Source organism: Silurus aristotelis, assembly GCF_946808225.1.
Source record: "Silurus aristotelis genome assembly, chromosome: 11".
Classification (NCBI taxonomy): Eukaryota; Metazoa; Chordata; class Actinopteri; order Siluriformes; family Siluridae; genus Silurus; species Silurus aristotelis.
This window is the reverse complement of record NC_139584.1, coordinates 17,412,808-17,436,871: the sequence shown is the minus strand read 5'-3', so window position 1 is coordinate 17,436,871 and position 24,064 is coordinate 17,412,808. Positions and strand designations below refer to the sequence as shown.

At 39.0% G+C, this 24,064-nt stretch overlaps 1 protein-coding gene across 1 annotated transcript in view; it reads left to right on the top strand.

Annotated features, from left to right (window-relative positions):
- Nucleotides 1-2,219: 2,219 nt before the first annotated feature.
- Nucleotides 2,220-24,064, top strand: part of upb1 (ureidopropionase, beta) — a 62,444-nt gene continuing 40,599 nt past the window's right edge. The window contains exon 1 of the mRNA XM_083554553.1: nucleotides 2,220-2,416. Within this exon, the coding sequence (XP_083410679.1) occupies nucleotides 2,313-2,416 (104 nt within the window). The 5' untranslated portion in view covers nucleotides 2,220-2,312. The remainder of the gene's footprint in view (nucleotides 2,417-24,064) is intronic.

Sequence of the window (24,064 nt, the reverse complement as noted above, 5' to 3'; positions counted from 1 at the left end):
ACTTCTGGATGGATTTCTCTTTAATTAGAGACCACTCTCTGCAGCTGGGGATGGTTCTGCATCAACAGCCTAAAGATCCATGAAGTTACAGAACAAATCAATAACTATGAGGATGGATTTGGACTGTAATCACTATCAAGAGTCACAATAGCTTATTTTTTATAAATGTTACAATAGCTTATTTTGCATGAACTGCATTTAACTGAACAGTACACCTCAACAATGATGGAACTGTAATAAATAGACATTAAGTGCCTCCCAGATGAGGATGGTTCCCTGTTGAGTTTGGTTCCTCTTAAAGTTTCTCCCTCATGCCATCTCAGGGAGTTTTTCCTTGCTACATTCACAGTTCAATATTAAAAGCGCTATACGAATATAAATTAATTAAATTGAATTGGCTGCTCTTTTTTTGTCTGATGTTGTATGCTTCTACAGCACAATGCATTAGAGCTTTTAACTGTTCAATAAAGTTGAATATTTCCCTTTATTATTAAAGTTTCCATGTCTGCATGGAATCTCTCCTTTTTTTTCTGTTCGGTTTGTTTGTTTTTTTTCTTCATAAAATAGGGTGGGGATAGGGTAGTTGATATTTTATTAGTAGTACAAAATGTTTAAAAGTTATTAATATTAATAGAGAATAGATAATTTCTTTAACCCTTAAAGCACCATTTCAACACATGCTAATTTCTTATTTATTTTGACTAGTCAAGTCAAGTCAAGAAGCTTTTATTGTCATTTCAACCATATATAGCTGATGCAGTACACAGTGAAATGAAACAACGTTCCTCCTGAACCCAGGTGCTACATAGAACAACATAAAACAAACAGTACAGAACAGAAAGACACAGGGCCGAGAACTAAGATCCTCGCCACATAAAGTGCATGTGTGCAGCTGGTGCAAACAGTGCAAAAAACAACACAAGACAGTGCAAGACAACACAGGACAGTGCAGGACAATACACAATACACAAAATATAAAATTAAAAATGGAAATAGCTCCGCCAGTAAAACCTGTCGTAACAGAATAAGGTGCAGTGTAAACAGAAAGATTAAAACAGAATTTGTGCAATTCAGCAGTAGCAGCAATCAAGAATAAAGTTAACAGTAACCAAAGGATTTGGACAGAATATTGTGCAAAATAACAAGTCCCGGAATCAGCAACAGACGGCATGTAAACATTTTGCGATCGTGAAAAGTGTGATTGGTATTGAAACCTGGGTGAGCGAAGTGTATGATGGGTGTTGAGTCCGGTTTGTGCGGATCAGTCACACAGTTGTGTGTAAGTGTGTGTGTGTGTGTGTGTGTGTGTGTGTGTGTGTGTGTGTGTGTGTGTGAGAGAGAGTTCAGTTCAGTTCTTTGTTGAGGAGCCTGATGGCTTGCGGGAAAAAACTGTTGCACAGTCTGGATGTGGCGGCCCGAATGCTTCGGAACCGTTTCCCTGATGGTAGGAGTGCGAAAGGTGTGTGTGACGGGTGTGTGTGGTCATCCACAATGCTGTGTGCTTTGCGGATGCAGCGTGTAGTGTAGATGTCCATGATAGAGGGGAGAGAGATTCCGATGATCTTCTCAGCTGTCCTCACTATCCTCTGTAGGGTCTTGCGATCCGAGACGGTGCAGTTCCCAAACCAGGCAGTGATGCAGCTGCTCAAGATGCTCTCGATGGTCCCTCTGTAGAACATGGTCAGGATGGGGGGAGGGAGATGAGCTTTCCTCAGCCTTCTCAGGAAGTAGAGACGCTGCTGGGCTTTCTTGGTGATGGAGCTGGTGTTAAGTGACCAGGTGAGCTTGTCCGCCAGATGAGCACCAAGGAATTTGGTGCTCTTGACGATCTCCACTGAGGATCCAGCGATGATCAGTGGAGAATGGTCACTCTGTGTTCTCCTGAAGTCAACAACCATCTCTTTAGTTTTGTCGACGTTTAGAGACAGGTTGTTGGCTCCACACCAGGCTGTTAACCGTTGCACCTCCTCTCTGTATGCTGACTCGTCGTTCTTGCTGATTAGACCCACCACGGTCGTGTCATCGGCAAACTTGATGATGTGATTCGAGCTGTGCATTGGTGCAGATAATAATTAGTGTAAAGCATTGCTACAGTGATAAAGGAACACTGACAGAGAATACATTTCCTGAAAATAGTCTGGTTTTATTTTCTCGTTTGCATTTTGCACACTGGTTAATGGGAACAAAGCTCATGTTTCCATTGCGTAACAACATTTCTGTTGAAATCAGCCAGCAGTCCAGAGGGTGTACCATATGCTGGTTACAGATTCTAAAACCTCTGAGATTTAAAGTAGTGTTGTCACAGCCCCAGGATGTCTGAATATAAATTTGAATCACTTGAAAAGACATTGGGAACTCATATACCAGATGCGGAGCTCCAAGAAGTTAAACGCATTTTGTACGGAAAAGAACTGAGGTAAGTGCATAGCCATTTGATGTCTTATGATTTTATATAGCTTATGCCATAACATATTAGGTAGGCTGACCTTTTTGTGTTATTTAATAGAAAAAAAGAATGTAATAATTTATTGGACCCAAAATTCCATACATTGTTCAATTAAAAAAAGGTATTAATTTAAGCTTTTTTTGTTATAAAGTGTAATACGGGAGATAAAGTTAACCATAGATTATCAAATGCGTTTATACTCACGATTAAAACTAAGGCATAATGTGGGAAAGATTGTTTATGGACTTTGGCCACACAGCATGAGACTTGACAATTCATGTCCACTCGTTTAAATTTCATAATGTTAGTATAATAAAACAGATGTGATTGCGATTTGTAACAAAGCGCGATCACATCTGTTTTGTTTCCTCCTTAAAACGTATCCGCCAACTGCTCCCGGATTGGAGATTATAAAGTTTTTTGCCCGTCTCTCATGAGTGAACTTGAAATTTACCGTATTATTTAAATTGCAGTCAAGGCAGCCGCGCTTTGAACATAAACGATCAAGCCAGTCACATTTTTATGCGCGTCTAATCATGCACTTACGGTATGAGTGCTTGAAGAAGTCAAAATAGACGCTTCGTAACGGCATTTCTTTTATACATTTGCTATTTTTAATGGATTGCTATTCATAAACCCAAAAAATATTTTATTACTATTGTTCATCAGATCACAAATGATACAATTTCGTGATTTTAAAGGGGTGTAACGCTGCACAAAAATAATGGTTTGTACAGTTGTTGTGCCTAATTCCGACCCCCCTGGTTGAAGTCAGGGAAGTATCGTCCTGTAGATGGCACTTAAAACACGGAAAGTTCGGTCAAATGCTTACCCTAACCTCACACCAACCGTTCAATTTGACGAAAACTTGTACAGTTTCCTGTAGATGGCAGTATAAACTCAGTAATCATTTGTTTTTTAAACCAACCTGTCTTGATTACTTACTTTCTTTTCGGCTTCTCCCGTTAGGGGTCGCCACAGCGGATCCTCCGCACGTTTTGATTTGGCACATGTTTTTTTTACGCTGGATGCCCTTCCTAACGCAACCCTCCCCAATTTATCCGGGCTTGGGACCGGCACTAAGAGTGGCTGGGGATGGTTCCCTGACCGGGAATCGAACCCGGGTCGCAGCGGTGGGAGCACTGCATCTTAACCACTAGACCACCAGACCAACCTGTCTTGATTATGCCCCCTTAAAGGGTCACTAAAATGGGTCGAATACATTTCCCAAATGATAAAAAAATATATATATATATATATATTTAATATATTTAATTATATATATTTAATATACACAAAATGGGCATAACATTTATTTGCTAAAATATATTTAAAAAATATTTACATAAATATAAATATATATATAGGTTTTCGATTCCAAAAATATATTTTATTGAGCATCACAGTATACAACACATATTTAACATATTTTTTAAAAATATACTGTATTTTAAATATGATTTTTTTACCGTATGGGTTGCACAAGTAATAATGTATGCGTCAGATACTACATTTAATCTATCATCATTAACAGGTTTTAGGGGGTTTAGACATTATTTAAGCAGGCTACTTTTAACCCACCTGCCTGAATTCTACCCCCCTATTTCTTTTGCCTTAATACCTAAAGAGTCACTAAAATGGGTTTGATGGGTTAGGCAGGCTGATTATTTAGGGGGTATTATTTGGGCAGGCTGATTTTGTCCGACCTGCCTAAATTTGACCCCTCTATTTCTTCTGTCTGCATAGCCAGAGAGACAATGAAATGGGTCTAACACACAAGTAATACTGCTTAAGGCACAATTTTATTTTTCTTTTAAGTTTTGTTTGATTTACACAGACAGCTATATTTTACAAATTGCTAATCCCTGAGCTCTTTATCCATAAAAAAATTAAATACAAATACACTAAAGAACAAGTGTACAAAAAGCGTTAGTCCTTCGTGTTTGCTAAGTTTTGACAGGCATGGCACAGAAAGTGAACTTTTGATGTCCCCTGGGTACATGATTGGTGGTACTACCTACTGCAGCAGTCACACTGCAATGCACTAGACATACACTGTAACCAGTAATGGAATTGTGATAGATGCAAGTAAATAATTGTGACCATAGTAAACAATAAATACCCAGTCAGTATCAGCACTTTCCTCCACACAGACATGGCACAGCTGGCTCAGGTCATCTAAAATACCCAATTCAAGTGAGAAGATAACGTGAATGACATGAAGTCAGTGAATGTACACTAAGCATTGTATCACTGTAAAGGTAACAAATAATCATTTAATTAAAATTGAGGCTTCTGTGAAATAGTTTGCAAATTTAGCAACCAGTCAAAAGTTCTACCCAAGTTAAACTATTAACATTTAAAAAAAAAAAAAAAAAAAAAAAAAAAAAAAAAAAAGAATTTTATGTTAATCATGCCTGCATATATTTGACAAAAGAATAAACAAAAAAAACCTGAATGTTGTTAAATATTAACAACTAAAATAGTTTTCTGTTTTAATATATGTAAAATTAACTTATTTCTGTGATGCAAAGCTGAATATTCATCAGCTATTACTATATTACTTTAGTGTCACATCATCTTTCAACAATCATTCAAATATGCTGATTTATCATCAGTGTTGAAAACAATTCAGGGGAACATACTCATTAAAACGCTGAGTAAAGTGGATACAATTTATTGACAAATGTGTGAATATTAGATAAGAAATAGAACCAAGAACAACCAGAGTGGTTGATGAATTAAAAAGTCCAAAGTCCAAACGGGTTAGTAGCACCACACACACCTGAAAAAAGTTTTACAAGTTTAAAAAAATATGAACTGTTTCCAACTTTAAAAATAAATCAGAATATTAGAATAAATTCTGAAAGATTGTATGACACTGAAGACTGGATTAACAGCTGAAGAAAATTTAGCTTTGCATCATAGAAATTTTATTTTATTTTATAATATATTAAAAACAGGAATAAATTATTTCAAATTTAAAAAATATTTCACAATATTGCTTTTTTATGTATTTTTGATTAAAACAATGCAGGTTTGATGAGCATAAGAGTCTTCTTTCTAAACATTAAAAATAGTAATGTTATGACTGAGACTCTACATTACACATACCAGTGTTTTGGAGAAGAGTGACAACTATTGATTTCCTTAATTCTTCCAACCCTTCTGGTGTGTTGAGGAAAACAATTGGCTCATCTCAAATTCAGCAAACAAAAAAAGGAAAACAATAAAAGAAGCAATTTTGTTCTAAAGTGAAATAAAACACCATAATTAGCAACTAAATTGTGTTTCCTGAGATCATACTTTAGGGCACTGACATTTCAGGGCAATTACATAAATTAGCTATTTTAAGGACTTACTTTCAAAGCTAAGACATGACAGGATGTGCCAGCTTGTTGTTTTTGGTGAGGCAATAAATTGCAGGACCACCTTGGAAAATTGCACCCCATTTGTCGCTTGAAAGCCCTTAACAAATTAAAATCAACAACATTGTGATAGTGGAACAACACATTTTAATGTAGAGATGAATTTTGCACATCAGAAGCACATTTTGTGATTAACAAATTCAAATACATTGTTACATCACGGCATTGTTTTAGTTCTGCAAAGCTTTCTCCCGGAGGATTTAGGAACAAAGAACTCCATTGAGATGACAGCTGAACCTTTTAAGATTAAAAGGACAAGGACAGTAATAATGAAATAACATTGTATCAAGGCATGTGTGTTTAAAAAGCAAATGATTACTGAGCTTATACTGTCATCTACAGGAAACTGTATAAGATTTAGTCAAATCCTTATTAGACTTACAGGTAGTCGTCGACTTATGACCACGATTGGGACCGACAGACCGGTCGTAACACGATTTGGTCGTAGGTAGAGTAGCCTATATGTACAGTACTGTGAAATGATGCCAGAAGCTGGTACGCACTGTCGTACGCCCTAGCGATTGTGGTCGTAAAGTCGAATGGTCGTAAGTTGCATAGGTCGTAAGTCGACGACTACCTGTATTAGAATCCTTAGTCCAAGGCTTCATCTCGCTGTTAGTTTTACTAGATCTTAGTGCTGCATTCAACACTATAGATCATGATCTCTTCCTAGATCGCTTACAAAATTATAACGGCATTCAAGGACAGGCATTAAGCTGGTTTAAATCCTACCTGTCTGATCGTTAAAATTTTTTAGACTTAAATGGAGAGCTATCCAGGTTAATGCTAGTAAATTATGGCATGCCACAGGGTTCAGTTGTAGGACCCCTGCTGTATAGGTGTATCAAAACCTTAGGAAATATTATTAGAAGGCATGGAATTAGCTTCCACTGTTATGCTGATGATACCCAGCAGTATATCTCATCAAAACCAGGCGATACAGCTCAATTAGCTGTAATTAGAGTATAATAATGAATTAAAAGACTGGATGACCCATAACTTTTTACTATTAAATTCTGATAAGAGGAGATGTTGCTCAATGGCCCAAAAACCAGTACACAGAAGCTCCAGCATTTCAACCTGCATTTAGACCAGGGGTGGGCAATTAATTTTTACAAGGGACCACATGAGAAACCTGAATATTTTAGGGATGCACCGAAATGAAAATTCTTAGCCGAGACCAAAAAACAAAAATGAGGAAACCAAGGCCTGAACCGAAACACCGAAAGAAAAGATTCAATTATTAGAACCATTGCATTTATGGCTATGAGTGTGTACTAACCTCACTAAAATCAATGCATTATTCTTTGAATGGCAATCAATTAATAAAGTGTTTTATTTACTATTATAAATTATTGTTATTTATTTGTTACCATTCATAGTATTGACAGACAGGCAGCGGTCAATTATTATTAGCGACGGTCTGTAAACGAAAAATAATTGACCGCCAAACGTTTGGAAGCCCTTTCAAGTGAATAGAAAGTCTAATCTACAGCATTAAGAAGAGCTGTGTAATAAATAATATTATATTATAATTATTATTTTCGGGATCCACGGGGAATGTTTCAAAGATCAACCCGTCGATCCACTGGCAACCACTGATCTAAGGCAATCAATTCCATATTTTTTTGTGTTATGTCTTTTGCCTTGGCACCATCACTGGAAAACTTTCCTGCCTTTATAAAAACGTCCTCTTTTACGATTGACTTTACTTTTCTGCGCCGCGTTCTTCTCATATTTAGAATAGCAATCGGGATGTTTGGATTTCAGGTAATAAATTAATCCTGACTTGGAGAAACTTTTTGCAGATACACCCCCTCTGGAAATTTCAGCATTGCATGTTTTGCAAATTGCTATCCGCACACCGCAGACATGTTGGCTCTTATCCAAATAACCGTGTGCTGGCTGCGCTTTTTTATTGCGTCATTACAATTGTGTTTCTGCCGTGTTGTTTCGGTGATATAGGTATTTCGGCCGAAAATCTTCGGTGGCCGATTTTTGCCCAGGTCTGATTTAGACGGATGTTCTGTAACTACTATTTCAACGGTAAAAAAACTGGGATTTATCTTAGACAGCAACTTGTCTTTTAAAAAATCATATCAACCAAGTTACAAAAACAGAATTCTTCCACCTTAGAAATATTTTTAAGCTGAGAAACATGTTATTTATTTCTGATGCAGAGAAGCTCGTCCATGTGTTCATGACCTCCAGAATAGATTGTAATGTATTGCATTAAGGGATTGTATTGTAATGCATTACTAGGTAGATGTCCTGAATCATTAATAAACAAGCTTCAGTTAGTTCAGAATGTGGCAGCCAGAATTCTCACAAGGTCAAGAAAATATGATCATATAACTGCAATTTTATCGTCCCTACGCTGGCAACCTGTTAAGTTTGGAATCGACTACAAACTACTGCTTCTTACTTATAAAACACTAAATGGTTTAGTTTCCATGTATCTATCCAGTCTTCTAACACACTACAATCCGTCACGCTCCTTGTCTCTAGTCCACTAAAGCTCCTAAACTTTGGAATAGTGTTCCTGACAATGTTCAGGGCTCAGACACACTCTCCCAGTTTAAGTGCAAATTAAAAACTTATCTTTTTAGCAAGGCCTACACATAACACACATCACATATCATAACCTTGTGCTCCAGTACATCTGATCAAATGCACATTATCAATTTGTGCTTGTTAATATTAACTCTTTGGGAACATTGTCTGCACTCTGAACCACGTGTGAAATCTGACCAATAGACGAGTTGTGATGAATTGCTGCGCGGTGGTAGCGATGCTGGCTTCTGCACAGAGAGCAGGGAGAGCCGCAGGGATGCAGGGAGTGTGGCACGGAGACACAGCGTCTCGTTCCCTCTGGGAACTAGGGTTACATACGTTCCCCATTTGGGAACTTCAAGCTGCGTCGTAACGCTTTGGAAACAAGTGTCCAATTACACCACACTGACCAGACCCTGCCTAATGTGTGAGGGCCTCGGCACCTGCACACAGGACAGAGGAGCCCGGATGCAGGCAAAACCGACATCTCAATGCCGAACTGCCTGGTGCTCTGAATGAGCCAATACCAACCAATCGTTGAAATAATTCAAAATGCGGATGCCCTGGAGCTGCAGCGGGGTCAGTGCTGCATCCACGCATTTCGTGAAGGTATGGGGTGAGAATGCTAGGGGAACAGGAGGACCCGATATTGGTAAGCTTCGCCGCCAAAAGCAAACCTCAGGAACCTCCTGTGTGCGGGAAGGATGGCAATGTGGAAATATGCGTCCTTCAGATCTATCGTGACAAACCAGTCCTCGGACCTGATCTGAGACACAACCTCTCTGAAAGTAAGCATCCTGAACCTGAGCCTCATAAGTGAGCGGTTCAAGGAGCGAAGATCCAGAATGGGAACGCAACCCGACATCCTTCTTTGGAACAACAAAGTACGGGCTGTAGTAACCTGACTCTCGATCCGAGGGGGGAACCACCTCGATGGCCCATTTCCCCAAGAGAGTGCGCACATCCTGTTCCCGGACCAGAGCCTGCTCGGGTCCCACCAGGGTGGGACACAACCCGTTGAACCGGGGAGAAGAAGACGCGAACTGAATCACGTAGCCCTTTTCTACAGTACGCAGGACCCACTGGGAGACCTCTGGCAGCCCCTCCCAAGCTGTCAGAAAGTTTCTCTGGGGAACCAACCCCTCGGGGCTGGCCTCTGACCCACTCAGAGCGGCTGGAGCGGTGCTCTGCAGCCGATGACACCTCGTGAGAGATGGGGATCTGCAACGATCTTTAGGGCAAAAAGACGGGGAGCGAAACGCTGGAGGGAGGCTGTGCCCTGAAGCATGTCTCATGGCAGGGCTAACAGACTGGCCTCCTGGACACGAATGGCCGGAGCAGCGTACTGTGGCCATTGACCCCTCCTGAGAGGCAGTGGATCTTCCTCATCTGTACCGAGTCTTTGGGCAGAAGTGGAGGGAGATGTCTGCCAAGTCAAGTCAAGTCAAGTTTATTTGTATAGCGCTTTTCACAACAGACATTGTCTCAAAGCAGCTTTACACAAATCAACAGTTAAGGTGAATGGTGTGAATTTGTCCCTGATGAGCAAGTACTGTGGCAAGGAAAAACTCCCTTAGATGTTATGAGGAAGAAACCTTGAGAGGAACCAGACTCAAAAGGGGAACCCATCCTCATTTGGGTGACATCAAGAGTTTGATCATAAATCTTTCAACAATACAGAACACTGGAGAGTGAGAACTAACATGATTACTGGAGTATAAGATTATAAGTGATGTTCTTTCTGCAGTCTTATACAGTCTATATGGTTAGTAGCTCCTAGTTTTATAAGCTCAGCATTTGTGATCATCACAGATCCAGCATCAGCTTCTCCATGCCAGAGCCGTTAAACACTCCAGGAGGTCCAATGTCAAAACTCCACACATGTAGCGGGATCCAAATGGCACTGGTACGTCTCTAGATGGTTCGGGATGTTTGCGAGTTCGGCATCTACTTCTTCAAAGGTCCATAATCATCACGAGGTGGGAGGTGACTGGAGCTGGCCAAACCTCAGGGTGTCTCGGGATGGGGAGAGAAAAAAAAGCAGTGGAGAGGAATTAGTGTAGCTGCTGTTCATGATATTAACAGCACAAGTTGATAATGTGCATGTGATCAGATGATCTGGAGCACAAGGTTATGATATGTGATGTGTGTTATGTGTAGGCTTTGCTAAAAAGATATGTTTTTAATCTACACTTAAACTGGGTAAGTGTGTCTGAGCCCCGAACACTGTCAGGAAGACTATTCCAGAGTTTAGGAGCTAAATGTAAAAATGCTCTACCACCTTTAGTGGACTTTGCTATTCTAGGAACTACTAGAAGCCCAGAGTTTTGAGATCTCAGGGAGCGTGGTGGATTGTAGCGTGTTAAAAGACTGGATAGATACATGGGAGCCAAACCATTTAGTGCTTTATAAGTGAGAAGTAATAGTTTGTAGTCTATTCAAAACTTAACAGGAAGCCAATGTAGAGACGATAGGATTGGGGTTAGGTGATCATATTTTCTTGACCTTGTGAGAACTCTGGCTGCTGCATTCTGGACTTACTGAAGCTTGTTTATTAATGAAGCAGGACATCCACCTAGTAATGCATTACAGTAGTCGATTCTGGAGGTCATAAACGCATGAACGAGCTTCTCTGCATCAGATAGAGACAACATGTTTCTTAACTTAGAAATATTTCTAAGGTGAAAGAAGGCTGTTTTTGTAACTTGGTTGATATAATATTTGAAAGACAAGTTGCTGTCTAAAATAACTCCCAGGTCTTTTACCGTTGAACAAATGGTTACAGAACATCCGTCTAAATGCAGGTTGAGATGCTGGAGCTTCTGTATACTAGTTTTTGGGCAGATGAGCAAAAGCTCAGTCTTATCAGAATTTAAAAGTAGAAAGTTATGGGTCATCCAATCTCTTATTTCCTTAACACACTCCGTTATCCGAGTCAATTGAGCTGTTTTGGATGAGATATATAGCTGAGTATCATCAGCATAACAATGGAAGCTAATTCCATGCCTTCTAATAATATTTCCTAACGGAAGCATGTATATTGTGAAGAGCAGGGGTCCTAGAACTGAACCTTGCAGCACGCCATAATTTACTTGCATTAGCCTGGATAGCTCTCCATTTAAATCTACGAAATGGTAACGATCGGACAGGTAGGATTTAAACCAGCTTAATGCCTGTCCCTGAATGCCGATGTAGTTTTGTAAGCGATCTAGGAGGAGATCATGGTCTATAGTGTCGAATGCAGCACTAAGATCTAGTAGAACCAACAGCGAGATGAAGCCTTGGTCTGAAGCTAAAAACAGGTCATTAGTGATTTTAACTAGAGCAGTTTCTGTGCTATGATGGGGCCTAAAACCTGACTGAAATTCTTCAAAGAGATTGTTCTCTTGCAGGTAGGAACATAACTGGGCAGCGACAATCTTTTCTAAAATCTTAGACATAAATGGGAGATTTGAAATTGGTCTGTAATTCGATAGCGTGTTTGGATCCAGATTAGGTTTTTTAATGAGGGGCTTAATAACTGCTAACTTGAGGGATTTAGGGACATGTCCTAACGATAGTGAAGAGTTAATAATATTCAGAAGAGGTTCACCAGTTGTATATAACACTTCCTTCAGTAATTTAGTAGGAATTGGATCTAACTGACATGTTGTCGATTTAGCTTTGGCAATAACATTATACAGCTCTTCCTGTCCTATACATGTAAAACAGTGGAGTTGTGGAGTTGAAGGTAACACTGTTTTAGGAGATGGTGTCAGAGGTTGAACTGCCACAATTGTTTTTCTGATGTTATCTATTTTTTTAGTGAAGAAATTCATAAAGTCCTCACTACTAAACTGTGATGGAACACAATTTTCAGAGCCCTGATTTGTAGTTAGTTTAGCTACAGTACTGAAAAGGAACCTGGGATTGTTTTTGTTGTTTTCTATGAGTTTGCTCAGGTGTTCAGCTCTAGCAGCTTTTAGCGCCTGTCTGTAGCTGAGCATACTGTCTTTATACGCAATTCTAAATACCTCCAATTTAGTTTTCCTCCATTTTCTGTCCAGATTACGTGTTGTTCTCTTGAGGGCATGCGTATGACTATTATACCAAGGTGCAGGTGCTTGTTCTCTAACCTTTTTTAACCGGATAGGGGCAACAGTGTCTAATGTGCTAATGAGGATAAGGTTTATGTTGTTAGTTATTTCATCAAGATTATTATCAGTTATGGGTTTAGTGAGAAATTGAAATAAGATTGAGTCTGCTGGTGGGGGGCCGTGCTCTGAAGCACATCCTGTGGCAGAGCCAACGGCCTGGCCTCCTGGTGGTGCAAGGCCGTCAGGACCTACGCACCACAGCCCGTTTGTTGGAGGCAAGGGTGACCCTCAGGTCCACCTGCTCCTTTTTGGGCTTAGAGCATCGCCAGGGACCCTTAGGCCGTGCTCGCGGAAATCAGGTGGCAACCCTCTGTTTCTGGGCTTCAGCTATGCCAAACAGCCCAAGAGGAGTCATCTGGCCTTCAACAGCACAGCTCTATCCTTATCTGGGAGGTCAGATAAGGTGAGCCACAGATGCCTTTCTGTGGCTACCAGGGCCGCCATGGACCGACCAACGGCTTGCGCCGTGTGCTTGGTGGCCCGAAGGGTTAGGTTGCCCTTAATTCCATCGGTCCCGGAGCTTAGTCCCTCATCTCAAATCTCGCAGCAGGTCAGCCTGGTATGCCTGCAACACACCCATGGTGTGGAGGCAACCCACAGCCTGGCCTGCTGCCGCGTAAACCTTCCCCACTAATGCTGTTGTTGCACGCAACCGCTTAGTAGGGAATACCGGGGCCTTTAGCGACGATGCTATGCTAGAAGATAGATAGATTGAGATTGAGCAGGGGAGGATGGAGAGGACTCATTCGACTTCTGCTAAATCGGCCCACATAGCCATGCGGCTACAATGCAAACAATCATCTCCCTCGAGAGCCGATTGAGCTTGCTCCACTCCCAAGCAAATAACGCACCGATCGTGCGTATTCTTTCCAATAATGAAACGGGGACACGGATGAACACACGCACGATATTTCTGTCTGCTAGCCATCACTCGATCAGAATCATACATAAACAGTGCTTACCTGAACAAGCAGAAGCCAGCGTCGCTACCACCACACAGCCATTTTGTAGCCCCCTGGATTATGCGATGTCGCCCGCCGATGACACAATTTGCCTATTGGTCAGATTTCACACGTGGTTCAGAGCACGGAGAACGCGGGGCGTTCCCAGTCCAGTCTGGAGGTCATGAATGCATTGACGAGCTTCTCTGCATCAGATACAGACAACATGTTTCTTAGCTTAGCAATATTTCTAAGGTGAAAGGAGACTGTTTTTGTAATATAGTGAATATGATTTTAAAAAGACAACTTGCTGTCTAAAATAACTCCCCGGTCTTTTAATTCAATTCAATTCAATTCATTTTTATTTGTATAGCGCTTTTAACAATGAACATTGTCTCAAAGCAGCTTTACACAGATAATGCGGTGATTAAAAATGAATATGTTCTTTATGAGTAAGTTTGTCCCTGATGAGCAAGCCGGTGGCGACTGGCGACTGTGGCAAGGAAAAACTCCCCGGCATAAGGATGGCATAAGGAAGAAACCTTGAGAGGAACCAGACTCAAGAGGGAACCCATCCTCATCTGGGTTACACCGAATGTCCATTTGTGGCGGGTATACAATGTTGCGGGGTGCAGTGATGATGATCAAAAGCGAAGTGTATTTCTGAGTCAGTGTAGGAGACTGTTGACATCAACTACAGTCCAATCCAGGCAGGCCTGGATGAAGTGGGAAGATCCACGGGGGGGAGAGGGGCAGGAACAGTGGTCACTGGAGCCTCAGGAGCATGTTTAACTCGACCGAGAGAGAGAGAGAGAGAGAGAGAGAGTGAGAGAGAGAGAGAGAGAGAGAGAGAGAGAGAGAGAGAGAAGAGGGTGACAGGAAGAGAAGGATATGGATTATTAAGTGTACCTATTGTTGCATGAGAGTTAAAGTCACTGTGCAGTTTGGACTCTGGCAAGACTCGCTATAGCAGCATAACTAAAAGGGAGAACCAGAAGGCAACACAGACATGAGGGATCTCTGGGATAAGAGACGGCCCACCACACCACCATCAACAAACCTGAGTGAACGTGAGGGGACGACAGCGTACAAATATCCCAGTTCACCAAACACTCTATATCAATGTTCCCTCCAGATCTGAGCCTTTACCTGAGAAAAAATCTACTGATTAAAGGCTTGACTGAATAAATATGTTTTCAACCTCGACTTGAACACTGAGACTGTGTCTGAGTCCCGAACACTGGTTGGAAGGCTGTTCCATAACTGCGGGGCTTTATAAGAGAAAGATCTGCCCCCTGCTGTAATCTTCATTATTGGAGGAACCAACAGATAGCCTGCACCTTTTGATCTAAGTAGGCGTGGAGGATCATACTGGTACAGAAGTTCACTCAGATACGGTGGTGCGAGACCATTAAGTGCTTTATATGTCAGTAGTAGAATTTTATAATCAATGCGAGATTTGATTGGGAGCCAGTGTAGACTGATTAATACAGGGGTGATGTGGTCATATTTCCTAGATCTAGTGAGGACTCTTGCTGCTGCATTCTGAACTAACTGAAGCTTATTTATGCACCTACTCGCACACCCAGACAGTAAAGCGTTACAGTAGTCTAACTGTAGTTACTTCTATAACAAAAGCATGAACTAGTTTTTCTGCATCCTGTAACGACATCATATTTCTAATTTTAGCAATATTTCAAAGGTGAAAGAAGGCAATCCTGGTAATATTATTCACGTGAGCCTCAAAGGAAAGACTCGAGTCAATAATCACACCAAGGTCTTTGACAGCCGTACACGCTGAAACAGAAACACCATCCAGAGATGTTAGGTAATCGGAAAGTTTGCTTCTAGCTGCATGTGGTCCTAGTAAAAGTACTTCCGTCTTATCTGAGTTTAGCAGAAGAAAGTTATCGAGCATCCACTGTCTAATGTCCTTTACACATTTTTCAACATTGTTAAGCTGATCTCTCTCATCTGGTTTTGCTGAAATATATAGCTGTGTATCATCAGCATAGCAATGGAATCTAATACCATGTTTATGAATAATTTCTCCAAGAGGCAGCATATATAAAGAGAAAAGCAGAGGGCCTAAGACAGATCCTTAAGGAACACCAAACTTTACCTCAGAGAGTGTGGAGAACTCACCATTAACATCAACAAACTGATAGCGATCAGTCATATAAGACCTGAGCCAAGAGAGAGCCGTTCCCTTTATTTCAACAACGTTCTCAAGTCTAGCAAGTAGTATAGTGTGATCAATGGTGTCAAAAGCTGCACTAAGGTCGAGCAAAACAAGTAAGGAGACAAAACCCTGATCAGAGGCTAATAACAGGTCATTTACCACCTTAACTAGCGCCGTCTCTGTGCTATGATGAGGCCGAAATCCTGACTGATACATTTCAAAAATATTATTCATAAGTAGGTGTGAGCATAACTGCTGTGCTACAACCTTTTCCAAAATTTTGGCTATGAAGGGGAGATTTGATATTGGTCTGTAGTTGGACAGCTGACATGGGTCAAGGTCAGGTTTCTTAATTAGGGGGTGGATAACTGCCAGTTTGAAGGATTTTGGTACAAAACCAGTGCTAATGGAAGAGTTTATTATTTTTAAAACAAGTTCAATTACCTCTGGAATGATCTGTTTAAAGAAACTTGTAGGCAAGGGATCGAGAATGCAGGTTGATGATTTTGATGAGGAAATTAATGAAATTAAGTCATTCTCGTGAATAGGAGTAAAACTTTGTAATTGATTGTCTGTTATAATTACACTGCTGTCTACAGGGTTACTTGTAAAATAATTTGGCTTTATATTAACCGTCTGGATTTTTTGCCTGATGTTTTCAATTTTATTATTAAAAAAGTTCATGAAATCATTAGTACCTAATGATGGTGTGCATGTGAGTGCAGTGCTTTTATTCCCTGTTAATTTTGCTACCGTGCTGAATAAAAATCTAGGATTATGCTTGTTATTTTCTATGAGGGTGGAGAAATATGCTGATCTAGCAGCACTAAGAGATTTTCTATAAATTAGGAGGCTCCCCTTCCATGCTATTTAAAATACTGTTAATTTTGTTTGACGCCATTTACGTTCTAATTTTCGAGTGGTCTGTTTTAAGGTGCGTGTATGATCATTATACCACTGTGCTAATTTTTTCTCCCTGATCATTTTGGTCTTAAGGGGAGCTACATCATCTAGGGTATAACGTAATGTTGATTCTAGGTGTTTAGTGGCCCAGTCGAGCTCTGCAGGGTCAGACGGAGATCTATCTAATATCGTAATTTCTGGAAGATTGTTAATAAAACGCGCTGCTGTAGCTGACGTGAAAGTACGCTTAACACGATAACGTGGTGAAGTAGTAATGCAATGACTGAGGCAAATTTTAAAAGAGATGAGATAATGGTCTGAAATAGCTTCAGACTGTGGAATTATGACTACGTTTTTTATTTTTAATCCAAATGTTAACAACAAATCGAGAGTGTGTCCACCACTATGAGTGGGTCCTATAACATTCTGATTAATTCCAACTGAATCTAGAATAGACACAACAGCTGCTCTTAAGGAGTCTTCCTGATGATCAAAATGAATGTTAAAATCACCAACAATTAATGCTTTGTCTAGAGAAGTAACTAAATTTGTGATGAAATCTGCAAATTCTATGAGAAAATCAGAGTAGGGCCCTGGGGGTCTATAAATAATAATGAGTGGAATTGTCTGACTGGACCTGCTTTCAGACACTGAATATTTTATGCTGGTGTAAAGAAATTCAAATGTTTTACATTTGTGTTTAGTCTTTTGTGTGACGCTTAGATTATTATTATAAATAGCTGCGACTCCGCCTCCTCTGCCATTTAGACGGGGTTGGTGTATGTAACTATACCCAGGAGGACTCGCTTCATTTAATGCTAAATATTCATTTGGTTTAATCCATGTTTCTGTCAAACACAATATTTTAAACTCCTGGTCGGTAATAATTTCGTTTACATTAAGCGCTTTAGACGTGAGAGATCTAATATTCAGCAATCCTATCTTTAGATCAGAGGTGCTGGCTGTGCGTTCAGTCCTATTTAATTTTATGTTAATCAGGTTACTAAAACAGACTTTCTGAGAATTCCTATATTTTGGTTTTACTGTTGAACGAGTATTTACTGTACATGCTTCTAAACGCAGGTTCAAATGCTGGTGCTTCTGTCTACTGGTTTTTGGGCTGATGAGCAAAATCTCTGTATTTAATAATAGGGGTGGTCACATGACCTTGAGCAAGATGGCACCTTAAGGTTGCTCCGCTTTAAAACTCTGTATTATTTTTATCTAGCCCTCTTTTATGTATAATTTGTGCTTATTAAATAACGTTAAGGGGATGGAAAGTGGTGGGGATAAGGATTTTCCTATTTTTTCGTCAACAAGCTCACAGAAAAGTGAAGAGAAAAAGAAAAACCCCGCCGCACGTGATGGAGAAGGGGAATTTAATTAGTTTTTTTAATTATACAGACTCCTTGTGGGTCAGTATGGAATCTTTTGCATGTGCCCCAAGAATGTTAACATCCCTTGACGATGCATGGACAATCCTAATGTCCCCAAGAATTTGTCCATGGAATCCCCAATCGCTTTAAACCCGGACTTCTCTGACTCATTAGCCGGTATTGGCCTTCAGGCCTGGGCAGAAAAGGGTATGTCTAATTTGGAAAGAATTTTTAATCTTTTGAAAAGCTTAGAATAGATTACCAAATTCCCAAAAGAGATTTTTTTCTCATTTTTCCAATTAAGTCATTTTATTTAGTCTGAAATGAGATGGGAAAAATTCACTGGGAACTTTCTGATATCGAAAATAGTCTTCTTCCAGGGGCACTAAAGGGTCAGATTTCCTATCTGAATTCTTAGTTATCAGAAGATTCTTCCCCTTTAAATCCTTTAAGGAAGATTTGGAGAAATCCACCACTCTTTTGGCCACTGTCTGGCCCTTTACTACCCACGCTACCCTTCTCATCCTCAGAAGAGTCCCAGCAATCTCCTCATGGTTTACATTATGTGCCTCATAAGGCAGTAGTCGGGATGTGGGCCAATCATTTACTGATGACGAATGGCTCTCTATACATGAGGAGGTTTTTCATAAATCAACCTCAAGCTCTGTGCATGAGCAAAACTTCACATTTATATACAGAATATATTTTACCCCAGGACGCCTCCACAAAATGTATCCAAATGTATCTCAGATGTGTTTTATATGTAAATCTGAAATAGGAAAATTGATGCATTTATTTTGGGACTGTAAGAACATTAAACCTTTTTGGCATGAGGTACATGATATGGTTCAGAAACTTCTGGCTAGAAAATTCACTCTGTCTCCAACTATATATTTCGTCCAACTATATATAAACTGCAGATTTACATACATACATACATTTAAAACATTAGATTTCTTACAAACTTACATATGACTTGCAGAATAAATCCCATGTATTCTGGCGGATATAGGCCCCTTTGTGGGATTTACTTGACCAAGCAAGACCCTTCTTTCACCCCCCCCCCCTATTTTTTTTGTGTGTGTGTTTTTGTTTTGTTTTGTTTTATTTATTTATTTATTTATTTATTTATTTATTTATTCCTTTGTAATTGTTTCCCTCATGTTTTGATTTGCCCTTTGCCTTTCCATTCTCACCTTCTCATATTAACAATATAATGTTGTTATAATGGTATTAATATGCTTGAGTGTATGCTGTGTGTTGACTAATCGGCTCTGTTGTTGTTTTGTTTAAGTTTTAACAAGAAATGAATTAAAAAAAAATATAATAAACAAAAATAATTTAAAAATAGAAAGTTATGTGTCATCCAAACCTTTAATTCTCTAACACACTCAGTTAACAGAGCCAATTGAGCTGTATTGTCTGGTTTTGACATCCTTGGATCTTACATCCAAGATGTCACACTTCCTGATTGGATTGTTCCTCCACTGGAATCAATACAACCAACCGGCAGACATCTCTGTGAAGAACAACCAAATGGGATTTTAGGGGTTTTTTTAACAATGGAACAGTAATATTCTTCTTTCCAAAGGCCTTATACCTTCCACTGCACACAAGTAGTCCAGTGTTTTCTTCTTTAAATAGTTCTCCATTTCCAAACAGGTAATTTGTGATTGTAACTAGAGCAGATCCTGTGCTATGATGGGGCCTGAAACCTGAAACTCTTAAAAGACATTGTTTTGTTGTAGGAAGGAACATAACTGGGCAGACACAATCTTTTCTAAAATTGTAGACATAAACAGAAGATTCAAAATGGGTCTGTAGTTTCATAGTTTGGATCCAAATCAGGTTTCTTTATGAGGGGGGGTTTGATAACTGCCAACTTGAGGGGTTTAGGGACTTGGCCTAAAGATAGAGTTAATAATATACAGAAAAGTAGTTTAGTTCGAGTGTGTGTGTGTGTGTGTGTGTGTGTGTGTGTGTGTGTGTGTGTGTGTGTGTGTGTGTGTTACATTTAATATTTGATTTTCTGTTTTAATGTTCTACCTAACCGTTCTACTTATTTTAGCATACTTTAACAAATATCTTAATTGCTTTCATCTTTCATTCATTCACTTCCTCAATATGCGAAATTGTCAGGATTTATCCGTTTAAGAGAAATTATTGTAGCAAACACTAAAGAATCGCTAGACCAGGGGTATCCAATCTTTTCCATAAAGGGCTGATGTGGGTGCAGGCTTTCATTCCTAGACTGTCATAAGACCGGAAGTGACCACTATTTCTCACATGGGCAGAACAACGCACAACAAATCATTGCTTGACCGCTATTTATTTAACTTTTTACTACATTTATTAAGAATTATTTAGTATTTACCATTATAATTATTACTGATTATGAATATTGCCTTGATCAGTTAATGATAAAAGTCGGGAAAGAAAATAATCAGAAAATACATTTAAAAAAATGTTTTATAATACCTACTATCAACGTTGGACAATTACAAAATATTTTTATATCGTGCTTTATCAGAGTTTTTTCATTTTGAGAGACATTTAGTATTTAAAAATGAAAAACTCCAGGCTATTACAGTCTTTTTATTAATATTTTTTTAAATAAACTCTGGACAGTAAAATTTCATAGAAACATTCTATTAAAGTGATAGTTATCAATATTAAAGATACTGGTCTTGAAAGTGAATGAGATTGGATACAAAAGAAAACAAGTAGTATCACCCATTACTATTAATAAGACTTTTTACTTTCAGATAACACAAAATGTTTTTTTTTTTTAAGTTTTGGACTATTTTAATAGATATTAATTAGTCAAACATTGATTAATATTATTGAATTAGTTAATAGAACATTAGTCTTTTCACAAAAACTGAGTTGATTAGGCAAGAATGATAATCAGAACATTATAAATCACGGTACATTGGATACTTAAGTAAATTTTCAAATACTTTTGCACTTTTACTCAAGTAAAATTGTAATATTTATGTTAATGTTTAGTAATGTTTAAGCTTGTGTATCTCTACTTTAACTCTAGAACATGGTTTGTGTACCTTGTCCACCACTGCTGTGCAGTGTGATGAAAGTGCAACTAGGAACTCGGGAAAGACTAGCTATAACAGCTAAAATAAAAGGAAGAGCCAGAAGGTAACACAGACATAAGTGATAAACAAAACTGAGTGAACATATGAGCGTTCACCAAAACACTCTATAACCATGATCCCTCCAGATACGCTTCAGTACATAAGAAAAAACTATTTAAAAAATGCCTGAATAAATATAAACAGGTTTTCAACTTCCCAGCTCCCTCATGGATGTTGATCTTTCACCTACTCCTGGTAACAACAGGTGTCCTTATAAAACCCTCTTCCCCTCTGTATGGATATGTCTACACTAATCCAGAAACATTTGAAAATGATGTTTTTGTCTAAAAACACTCTGTGGCCACACTTTTGTTTTCATTAATTTCCCAAAAGTTGCTCATCCACACTGAAACGTCTGAAAACGCTTGCATTCCTGTACTTTACATGAGCAAAACGTTAGATGCTTCGACCTGCATTATTTCCGCCTGGTGTATATTTACTTTCTGGCTCTTTGAAATGTAATGCGCAATGACTACACGTGTCATAGTTTTTGAAAGCCACTGTTTTCACGACATGAAAACAGCAATTTCTCATTCATCCACATTGAAGCACATTTCTGCCTTTTCCTCCTGTCCTCCTTTTCCTCCTAACTCGATGCTTCTGACTGTTCTACCTTTTCATGACACTGCAATGTTTCCCCACAATCTTTATAACAATCCAAAAATGCTCTTCAGGTTCCTCTCTATCTCCTTCACGCCCTTGATATCTTTTACAGTATTTTCCGGACTATAAGCGGCTACTTTTTTCCCACTCTTTGAACCCCCCGGCTTAAACAATGAAGCAGCTAATTTATGGATTTTTCCTGGGGTTTTTAGCCGCTCACTCGGACGGTCAACAGGAAAAGCGAATCATATGTCACGCTGAAAACAACCGGGCATGAAAAAACGCACTTCACCTGTGTTCTGAGCTGCACGGCATCGGGAGAAAAGCTTCCACCAATAGTAATTTTTAAACGCACGATGATGCCAAAAGATAAACTCCCGAGAGAAATTGTTGTGAAAGGAAGGAGGAAGACAGTGAACAATTACTTTCTACTGTTTAGATACAAGCCGTGTAACAGGCACTGTCTTTTGTTAAAGCCTGTGAAAAGTTCATTAGTTCTAGTGTAGGCACCTGTGGCTTATAGACAGTTCCGGCATATTTATGTTCAAAATAAAAATATCTTTGTAAAATTCAGTCGGTGCGGCTTATATTTGCGCTTAATAGTCCAGAAATTACGGTAATTGCGTTTCCCCTTCAAATTGCACTGTCCATGTTAGTATACCTTTCACAATTTACTGAATGCCTAAATAAAATACACAACCAAGTTTTGTTTTAAGACTATTTTGACTATTATTGTCACATAAACATACACAGTGCATACACAGTAACAGAAATGAAGCACCCAAAAACACAGTCAATACACAATCTTTATATACCCTCTTCTTTCATCTGTGTAACACCCAACTTTTCCAATCATTCCATCATCCGCCACCATTATCTTTAAATGCCCAGGTACTTGCCAATTAAATAAAATATGGCGGAGCCCATCCATCACTATGTGATTCAATTATGGCCACTTCATTAATTTCTATCCTGGGCACCATTTTTTATTATTTTTTTTTTTTTACACAATTATTACTCTTAACAAATACCCCCTTTCGAAGTTAAGAACAAGATATGTTATGCTTATTACTGCTTCAAGTGTGCTGGTTCTAATCACAAAATTACTTTTTTGAATATACTGATTTTGCTGTAAACAGCAAAAATATATTTCATACATAAGAGAAACACATAATAATAGTGTTTGAAGGTAAAAAATATAGATTAAAAACATACACTACAGTGCTTATGTGGGTTTCACACGTTTAATTATGGGTTGCAATTAGGAAGTAGGAATAGACATGTGTGATCTGATCTGTGTGATCGCTTTGTAGGTTTAGGAAAGTGTGGATGTTATCTAATTCTTGTGAGGCAAGACAGTTGCTTTCCTCAAATGTATTTGATTTAAAAAAGAAAAAAACACACAGCTATAAAAAAAATTCTTCCTTAAGATGTGTTTGCAACTTGCTAAATGCCAGCTTGCTAATTAGCTCTTTCATGGAACCATGAAATTTCTTTCATTGCTATCTTAGCATCAGCATTCAGGGGTTCTTATACTGCCATTATTATGGTGCATGTGAATTCAGATAAAGATAAAAAGGTCTGTACTTTGTAAAGTGGTACATCAGCAGAACACTGAGACCTAATAAGAAGAGCATCAATGTGCTAGGTTTTGTTTATATAAATGCAAACACCCCCCACCTTAGTTTTTATCAGACACCACAGTGGTTCAATCCTCTCTGAAGATTTTGTGCCCCTTTAGTTCACTTGCATTGGTCAGAGTAAGGCTATTAAGCCACATTTTCATGAAAACCATAACGTTGCTGACCAAAAACCTTTTTTGAGTAATATGTTTTGTCGATCTTATTAGACAATGGTCATATGTTAGGAAGTTGGTGTAGTGGCTGAAAACGTGGGTTGGCCTTTAGCATACTATGCAGGCTTTCCTGATGTCAGCACCAGACTTCTAATATTTCTAATAATAATAATATGATGTGAGGTTCAGGTACCAGCATGACACTAAAGCAGGTAGTAGTAATAATATTTTTACTTAAGTACATGTCAAAGCCCAAACTTCTTTACTTTAACTTAAGTAAAAACGTATAATCAGTATTTAAACTTTTAACCGAAGATTTTAAAACATGGAGTATATGTACTTCTTCTTAAGTAAAGGATGTGTGTACTTTTGCCACCTCTGGTTTAAACGAGAACTAACACAAAGTGATGACCTCATTAAGTCTGCTGTAATGGCTCGACAAGTTTGATGCCAATTCTTTTGGAGGGGACTTCAATTCAAAGTAAAGTATGCAATGACAGTTTGGGGTGGCTATTAAATATACTATCTGATGTTTAGTTTATTTTCCTG